General features: G+C 50.3%; 1 protein-coding gene across 3 annotated transcripts; it reads left to right on the top strand.

Annotated features, from left to right (window-relative positions):
- The first annotated feature begins 4631 nt into the window (after positions 1–4631).
- On the top strand, positions 4632–8528 carry LOC123642825. 3 transcript variants are annotated; one of them, XR_006736533.1, is made up of 3 exons: positions 4632–4954; positions 6451–6521; positions 6652–8528. XR_006736533.1 is itself a non-coding variant. In XM_045558300.1 (2 exons), exons 1-2 carry the CDS (start codon positions 4839–4841, stop codon positions 7142–7144), a joined length of 609 nt encoding a protein of 202 aa, XP_045414256.1. In that variant the 5' UTR covers positions 4632–4838; the 3' UTR covers positions 7145–8528. The 3 variants fall into 3 exon arrangements, 1 of the variants encoding a protein (XP_045414256.1); XM_045558300.1 differs by lacking the exon at positions 6451–6521; XR_006736532.1 differs by lacking the exon at positions 4632–4954 and having other exon boundaries at positions 5366–6521.
- The last annotated feature ends 400 nt before the right edge of the window (positions 8529–8928 follow it).

Below are 8928 nucleotides of genomic sequence, written 5' to 3'. Positions count from 1 at the left end.
TCGGAGGAGGGGAGTTGCGGCTGGGAGAGTGTGCCTGCAGTCTGAGGAGGAGGGACATAGTAGCAGTGCAGCGCAGTCACCAGCTGCGATTGTTAAACTCCCACACGATAGCGCACGTGGCTTCGCGCAGCTGCCGTTTCCTGGGGTAACCGGAGGGGCCTGGCCCATTCAGAGCCGGGCAGAGCCAGGCAGGATGCAGCCCTGCAGCCATTAAGTGGGGCTGGTACCAGCCCAGAGGGTGAGGAAGTAAGCCTGCCCGCCCTGCACACCCCTGCCCTCCCTCCCAGACCTCGGGGCTGCCCTCCCGACCCCCTTCCCCCCATGCCCACCTTCCCCAGCGCCGTGGCACCAAGCAGCACGTCACACCTGTCAGTCACAGACACCTTAGTTCAGGTGGGCACCTCAGGGGCTATGACACAAGGCAGGAGTTTTCTTAAGAGAGGTGAGGGGAAGAAGGAAGAAGCAGGACCCAGAGAAAGGGCTCTAGGGAGGATGCAACCCAGGGCCCCGCTCTGTGGGCAGGGGGCCGCACCTTAGCAGAGGCCACTGCAGCCTGGCATGGAGGGGTGAGGGAGTCTCCACAGGGACAGCGTTCAGGCTGGGACCCGGACACTGGAAAGGCCAGCAGGTGAGGAGTGGGCACTCCAGGCAGAGGGGCAGCAGAGGCCCTGCGACAGGAACTTACCTGCCCGCTGGTCGGTATGGCTGCGTGGAAAATGGGCAGATCAGACGGGTCAGTGGGCACAGTGTGCTCTCCCAGGATTCGTGGGACTCTCCCTGGCTTCACCCAGATCTCTGCTCAGACATCACCTCTCTGCCCTGATGCCGTGTCCAGCACACGCCCTCCCACTCCTTGGTCCGGCTTTCTCAACGTTGCTACCTGACATTGCAGCACACACTTCCTCATTTGTTTGTGCTGTCTCCCCTGCCAGAACGGGACTTTGGGGTACACCACTACACCCCAGCAGGGTCCTCAGCCTGACACCTAGGAATCCCCGCATTTCTGATTCAAGAACCTGAGTGGGACCAGCCTTGTGGCTGAGACAGCCCAGGGACCTTCATGTAAAGTTAGAGAATCGATCAGTCTTTGAAGCTTGGAAAATGGTTTTCCCAGGAAAGCCACTGCACTAATTAGAATGACTCTACCTGGAAGGCTTGTCAGGCTCGCTGTGGTGTGGTGAAACGTTAAACAAAGCTCACTCAGGCAGCAAGGAGGCAGGTGGGGGAGCTGAGAGCCCAGGCCTGGAGGAAGTGGCTGCCTGGAGAGTCTGCAGTGTGTGCTGGCAGTGCCCTGGGACCCCAGTGAGGCCATTGCCACACCGCCAGGCAGATACCCCCCACATGAGCTGACCCCACTCTGAAAAATAGGCCGACTTTTCCCCAACGGGGAGGAGGCCTTCAGCAGAGTGTGTTTATAGCCCCCACTCCTCCGAGGGGGCTGAGGAAGCCTGGGCCCCAGCCTGGCTGGCCACGTGGTTCCAACAGGGCAGTTGTGAGTACACAGGTGCGAGGCCATGGCCGGTCGCACCCTGCGGGTTGAGATGAGGGCAGCCTCTCGTTCCTGTAGGCAGGGGGGACCACACCCTCCCAGATGACGGAAGAACTCGCACTCAGAAGGGGGTCTACACTAGTTAAGAGAGGGTCAGATTAACCGAGGATGGTCTCTGGCCACCTCTGAAAAAATAGAGCCCTCCAGCCCTGAGGTGACACGGGAAGTACAGTAACTAATTAGTTTATTAACTTGCATCAGTACATTTTTCATTTCGCATTTTCATAGAAGTTTTTTTATTGATTTTGGGTTTATTCCAGAATAATGCAATTTTATGGCACATGAAAAACCCAGGGGCACTTAGAAAATGGTCACAGACTTTCGTTGTTGGGCTGGCTACTCACACTGAATTCTTGGCACGGAGCGCCTCCCTTCACCCAGGGCTGGGCTCTCCCTGACCTTGCCGGCTGGCTGCGGAGCATCTAAACCTGAGCCAATTCTAAGGTGTCTAAAAATCAAGGTCCTTGGCCTGATGCGGTGGCTCGCACCTGTAATCCTAGCACTCTGGGAGGCGGAGGTGGGAGGATCCCTGGAGGTCAGGAGTTCAAGACCAACCTCAGCAAGCCAAGACCCCGTCTCAACCAAAAAAAAAAAAATAGAAAAAAAATTCACCAGGCAACTAAAAATAGAAAAAATTAGGCAGGCATAGTGGCACGCGCCTGTAGTCCCAACTACTCGGGAGGCTGAGGCAGGAGGATCGCTTGAGCCCAGGAGTTTGATGTTGCTGTGAGCTAGGCTGACGCCACGACACTCCAGCGTGGGAAACAGAGTGAAACTCTGTCTCAAAAAACAAAACAAAACCAAAAAAAAAAAAACCCTTTATCATTAAAATAAAATATTATAGAATAAAAATCAAGGTCCATCTGGAGTCTTCAGGACAGAAGTTCCAAGCCAGGGAGGGGATGGAGGGGTTAAAAGACGAAAATCTCAGTCAACCGAGTTCTGCAAACTTCATGCTCTGAGTTGGTTCCACCCCTCAGTCTGCTCATCTGCCCAGTGGGTGTGTTAACGGGGTTGCTGTAAGGGTTATGGAACCGTGGTGCAAACACAGGCTGGGGGGCTCACATGGCACCCTTTCCTTTCCTTTCAGTAACACTTAATTCTCAGTCATTTTTTTGCTTGTTTGTTTTAATTTCTGCCTTTCCTGCTGCTCATGTAGTCAAGGATTGAGACTGTCTTACTGACTTACCTCTGACCAGCACCTGTCACAGTTCCTGAGATACAGCAGGCACCCAAGGCAAGTGCTAAATGAATGAATGAAGTGATGAGAGAATGAATTAATTAACTTTAAAATGAGTGAGTGATTTAAACTCTCAGCACAGTGCCATACAGAGTAAGCACCCGCATAACAATAGTACCATGCATCATCTTCAATACATATTATTTGATCTTTTGCTTTTAGAGCACAAGGGCCTTTTGAGGGTGCAGCAAGCTTGGTAGGAAAGTTGTTCACTTTAAAGATATTAATAGATGAACTAGTAGTAATATTGGGAAAGGAAACCTAAAGGTAATTTCACTACAAACAAACAAAAGCACTTTCCTTTGGTCCTTTCCATGTTTCTTCCAGAGAATAGACTGGAAAATTCAATTCTTAAAAAATGTGGGATGTCTTTCTATCTGTTGCTAGCGCTCCTGGCTTCCCTGGAATACAGCATCAATGGTGCGGCCCTGTCACACTCAGCCAACCAGCCCTTGGAGAGAGTGGATTTAAGCTCCTGCTTTCAACCCCAATCCGAGGCCGTGCTTTTGTAGAACTGCCTAGTATACCAAGTTAGACATCATATAGCTTGTATGATCGGGAAGGGAGTCAAAAATAGAATTCTGAAATAACAGAGCTGATTTTTTTCAGCCCGGGTTGCGGTATTTATGCATCCATCCTGATGCGCTGTCACGTTGGGAAGCCACACTCTCATCTCAGCGTCGCCTGCGGAACCCTTCCCACCCTCCCAGGGAACCCATGTTTTAAAGGCACACGTCATGCTTGTCAGAGAAGCTATCTTCCTAGGACTAAATGATTTTTTGATGTGTTGAGAATCAAATTCACACTCAAAGATTTTTCTGAGATTGAGGAGAGTTTCATGTGCCCTGAACTCTGCAGACGGCTTCTAAAAAGGCACATGGGAGAGAAGAGAGTGTGGGGCCGTGTGCAAGAGAGGACATTCACTGGAAATGTGCAGATTCTGGAGCGTTGGCTTCATGCATTGATCATCCTTTGGGGGGGGGGCACAAACACAGATAAAATCTTTCTCCTTCAGGAACACACAGTGGCAGAAGAGGGACCAACTTGGCAGTAACTGCCCCCTTGGGCCAGGGTGCAAATGTGAGCGACACAAGCCTGATGGTCTGGTGGGAATACAGAGAAGGGCCATTGATTCTAAGAGGGGATTGGACTTAGTCGGCTGTTTTCTACCTTTTTAAGAGTTAATAACTCGGCCGGGCGCGGTGGCTCACGCCTGTAATCCTAGCACTCTGGGAGGCCGAGGCGGGCGGATCGTTTGAGCTCAGGAGTTTGAGACCAGCCTGAGCAAGAGCGAGACCCCGTCTCTACTAAAAATAGAAAGAAATTATCTGGCCAACTAAAAATATATATACATAAAAATTAGCCGGGCATGGTGGCGCATGCCTGTAGTTCCAGCTACTCGGGAGGCTGAGGCAGGAGGATCGCTTCAGCCCAGGAGTTTGAGGTTGCTGTGAGCTAGGCTGACGCCACGGCACTCACTCTAGCCCGGGCAATAAAGTGAGACTCTGTCTCAAAAAAAAAAAAAAAAAAAAAAGAGTTAATAACTCCTTTTTCAAATGAAGTGTGTGTGGACTCTGATCTCTTAGGACAAAGTAGGTCCAAGCTCCCAGCCCACTCAATGCCCTTTCCTGCCATGGCCGCAGAGATGCCATCTTACACCAGACAGGAGGATGGGGACATTCCCTTCCAGGTGTAATCACCCACGTTGGTTAGTGTCACCCCAGCACCAAACGCGAAGAGGAAGCTGAAGGAGGTCAGAGCACAGGCGGCTTCCTGCCTCCGGGCTCTCTGCGTTCCCTCCGCCCCTGCCTGTTAGCCTTTGTTTCCTGGGTGGCCCATGCGTGGGCGTGCAGGAGCCGGCGTGGAGATGGAGGGTCACAAAGGGATGGGGTCGCACGTCAACCAAGAGCTAACGTGAGGTTCTGAGGACCTCCTGCCTTCCTTCACCAGAGCGCTGCGGCTTTCAGGGCGCTTTTTATACAGGCGCTCGCATTCACGCTTCTGACGACCCGTCGGGTACGGTGGGCAGGAGGTGTTACTGCTTCACCGATGACGCCTCTTGGCACCTCAGTGTCCAGTGTCCACAATGGAGATGGCGGGAAAAGTGCTTCGAATTGTGCCTGGCACGTGCTAAGCCCTTGCCACATGTCAGGGATGATCCTTTGGTAAGTGACCCAGGAGCACCTCCCTGGGAAGTGGGGACCGGGAACAAGGACTCCGGCCTCTACATCTCCCCTTTGGACGCTCTCCCTCGCTCTACTATTCCAGTGTCCAGCCCAAAACAAAGTAACAAGTGCCAGCAGTGCTTGGTGAGTGAGTGAGTGATGCTGTGGTGTAAAGGCTCTGTTTTCCAGAATTTATCATTATTGGTTTTATTGAGTAAAGCCTGGGATAAAGAACTAAGCAATGTCAATTTAGGAAAACTCACTTAAGTATTTTTCAGGAGTAAAATTACTTTTTATTACAACTTTTTTTAGGGATGGGGTCTCGCTCTGTCACCCAGGCTGGGGTGCAGTAGCGAGATCATAGCTCATGGCAGCCTGGAACTCTTGGGCTCAAGCCATCCTCCTGCCTCAGCCTCCTGCATAGCCATGAGCCATGGTGCCTGACTTTATTATTAATATTATTATTATTAAAGGTCTGTGCCAGTCATTACTCTAAATGTTTGACATCCATTAACATAGTTCTTTCTCACTACAATCTTGTGAGATAGATGCTATTATAGCCCCATTTTGCAGATGAGAAAACTGAGCCACAAAGGGCCCAAATAACTGGCCCAGGTAAAACAATCTCCTGACTAGTAGAAATAACCGAAAGTTATAATGTCTGTGTCATCTTGTGTTAGCCCACCGAATTCCTCTCCCCCCTCTCGTCACAAATGTTATGACTAAAGTGAGGGGAAATAATTAGAAATATAGCGCTTCTCACTTTCGCCTGAAGCCGTGGGGAGCCAGCGAGATTTAGCATAGATGTATTTCGAAGGGGGAAACCCAGACCGCTGTAATTAGCCTCTGAGCTAGAAGCCGGGTGAAATACCTTTAAAAAGGTGATAAAGAGCTAATTACCCTACCTTCATCTGAGGCAAAATATCAAGAAACAGGGTGAAGAGTAATAAGAAAAATTAATTAGAGGCAAGGTAAAAATGGAAAAGGAAGATCAAGATGAAAAAGAGAAAAGCCCTGTGGTCTATTCCCCAGATTGTCTTCCTGTTTTCTAGAGTCGACAGCATGGCTTGGGAAGGTTTGCGTGGTTTGTGCATGCTAGAGCAGCCTTCGCAGAAGTCTGTCCCCTGGACATCCAAAATGCATGTAGGAAAAAGACAAAAAACACTAAACAAGAGTCCAGGATCTCATGTACCAGCAATCTGGGGAGACCCTGTCTGCACAGTTGTTTAATGCAGGCCTTCTCAGAGCCTTTAATGCAAATTGTGAGTTAATGGTTCAAAAGGGGCAGAGGAAATGCAGCCTTTGCCAAACTCATCTGAAAATGAAACCCATTTGTCAAAGAACATGTTGTAGGACTAAAGTTTAAAAGAATCCCGTTTGGGGTAATGGTGTTCTAAAGTAAAATAAATCCCAAACAAACAAATAAATAAATAAACGTGTGATACATCTGTTTTTCTGCCATTACCTGATACCTACTTGGTGACATGAAATTCGAGTCGGTGAACACAGATGAGAGGAAGCTTGTTGAGGCCTTTGGAACCTTAGAAATGAAAGTCTTTGCATGAATGTAAGTTTTTGACATCTGTGGAGCCAGACCACACTGTCACCAAAGCCCACGGGCTAGGAAAGAAAGGCTCTGCTTGGAAACCAAGGTGCGTGTTTTAAGAAAAGCCAAGAGTGCATGTTGTGTTTTTCAGGCACCAGATCCTTCTCTCCCCTGAACCAGGAGACTCTCAGCACTTCCTGCTTTGCCACACAGCCCAAAAGCAGCCAGGGAAGGACGGAGTTCACCATAGGCCTTGTCCAAGAAAAAGCGAGAAGCTCCAGATTTCCTCGCTGGGACGAGAGCCAGGCTCTGGCCAGTGGGCTGTCGCCTGTCCGTATTACGCACAAGCTGGGAAGCGCCAACCCAAGCCGCAGCTCCTGGGACCGGGGCGCGTCTTCCCACCAGCTTCCTCACCGGCCGGCCCAACCTCCCATGACAGTGTTGCTGTCCATCCTGACAGCCGGGTCGGAAGCCACAAGCCCCCCTCTCACTCCCTCACCAAGCCCGGCCACTCCTCCCTACACCTGTCCTTGGAGTCCAGCCTCCCCTTGCACCCCAGTCGAGGCCTCGCCATCTCCAGCAGGCACTTTACCGCCACCCCGGGACTGGCCTCCCTCCTGAGCTCCACTGTGGGAAGAATCTGATCTCATTAAATCAGTTCCTAGCTTGAAATCATGACTGTTCCTGGCCAGAGGCATGCACACATGAAACAACATTCATGATCCGGCCCCAGACTGCTCCCCAGCTCACCTCTGGCCGGGCACTGCACGGCCCTCCCACCAGCCACGCTGGCAGTCCACCATTTGTGGCACAGCACTCTAGCATTATTTATTTCTATCCTTCCCACTCTTCCCTTCCCCATGTCCCTAGAAAACTCCTATTCAGCCATCAAAACCCTCATCACATGCCACCTTCTGTCCTCTGCTCAGAGTTACTGACATTGTCCTTGGGCACGTCTCTCCCTTCCTCTGCAGTAGCACTCACTACGCCACACCATGGGGGCTGCCATCTGTCACCTCATTTGGGGGAAAGGACCCATGTCATTTGTTTTCATGTCCCCGAACCTTGCATGTGTTCCCAGGTAAGTGTTAAACCGTGCGAGGGTGGATGCCAGGGAGCTCCCTGCCTGCATGCTGTGACCTCCTCGCGGCCCACTCTCTGCATCGTGCTGACTGATGAGGGAGGAAGGAGGAAGAGGCAGCAGCTCTTCCCTTTGTTCTCTCTCTCCCCCATCACTGGATACAGCCAGCATCAGTCATTCAGGTCAAAATATGGAAGAGCTGTGTGGAAACCAGAGTGTCATTTGCAGGAGGGGCTGTGTGCTGGGCACAGACAGGTCCATTTCAGTACGGGGTGGTGACTAAGGCCATAGCACTGCCAGGGACAGCAGCCTCCGGCCACAGAGAAGCTCCCGGAGTGCTCGGGGCAGCCAGGCCAGAAGCTCAGGGAGGGCAGAGAGTGCCGGGAGGGACAGGAAAACTCAAGGCCGTGTCACCATTTTGACTCTTGCTTATGGTTCATAGTTGGGGAGTGGTATTTTTGTTCATTTTGCACTTACTTCAAGCCCTGGTCACAGTGAAAGCACTTTTGGAAATTATCCCCTAAACTGTTATTTCTTGCTTATCTGCTGAATTATAATTAATATTTCAACTATATATCGTATTGGGAGCCTCATACAAACGAGTGGGATCTCTCCTGTTACCCAAGTCCCACCTGCAGGACTATAAACAGGACATTTTCATGGATTCCTGGTAATGGAATTATTGTCAGCCGTAAAAGACCTCCCTCATGTAAGAAAGCGCAGTGCCATGCAGTTCCTGAATAAAATTCTGGAATGAGTTGAACCACTGGAGTTAAATCAATACATTTAGAAAACCTAGGACCAAGTAAACAGGAGGGTAGAACTGTGCAGTGGACAGGAGCATCCGTCGTGGGGAGAAAGGGTCAAGTCACCCACCCAATCTCAAGACAGGGGCAGTCACCAGCGTTTTCCACATCAAAGGTTTTAATCTTAGAAAAAGGATCATAAAAAAGACACATCGTTCATCTTATTTTATAGTGTAAGAAAATGGCTTAAGTGTTTAATGCCTAGATTTTCCAATCTCTAAATGGAGTGCTATAAAACTTATGATGTCTATTTTTTTTTTTTTTTTTTAGCAACAATAATAGCTGTTCTGAAATGTCCAATTCCCTGCTGGTAAAAATAAGTTGCCATTCAGTAATGTACTCGGCCCAGGTCTCCGTCGTAGGATGCTACCGGACAGGCAAGGGCAGGCCCTCATTTCCAAGGCTTCACGCTTGACCTGCCTCCAGGGCTCTTGGAAACTTTGGACTCAAGAACGCGTTTATCAGGCATCCTCTGGAATCACTCTTAGCGCCCACCTCGAGTTACCTGCCCCCGAATCCAAACCTCTGCTGCAGATTCCTC

This window comes from Lemur catta, chromosome 1 (genome assembly GCF_020740605.2).
Source record: "Lemur catta isolate mLemCat1 chromosome 1, mLemCat1.pri, whole genome shotgun sequence".
NCBI lineage: Eukaryota > Metazoa > Chordata > Mammalia > Primates > Lemuridae > Lemur > Lemur catta.
This window is presented reverse-complemented; position numbering and strand designations above follow the sequence as displayed.

Coding starts and splice junctions, on each gene's coding strand:
- LOC123642825 (XM_045558300.1), top strand. CDS start 4,839: ATGACGCCTCTTGGCACCTCAGTGTCCAGTGTCCACAATGGAGATGGC. Junction 4,955..6,651: donor ATGTCAGGGATGATCCTTTG/GTAAGTGACCCA, acceptor TGTGTTTTTCAG/GCACCAGATCCTTCTCTCCC.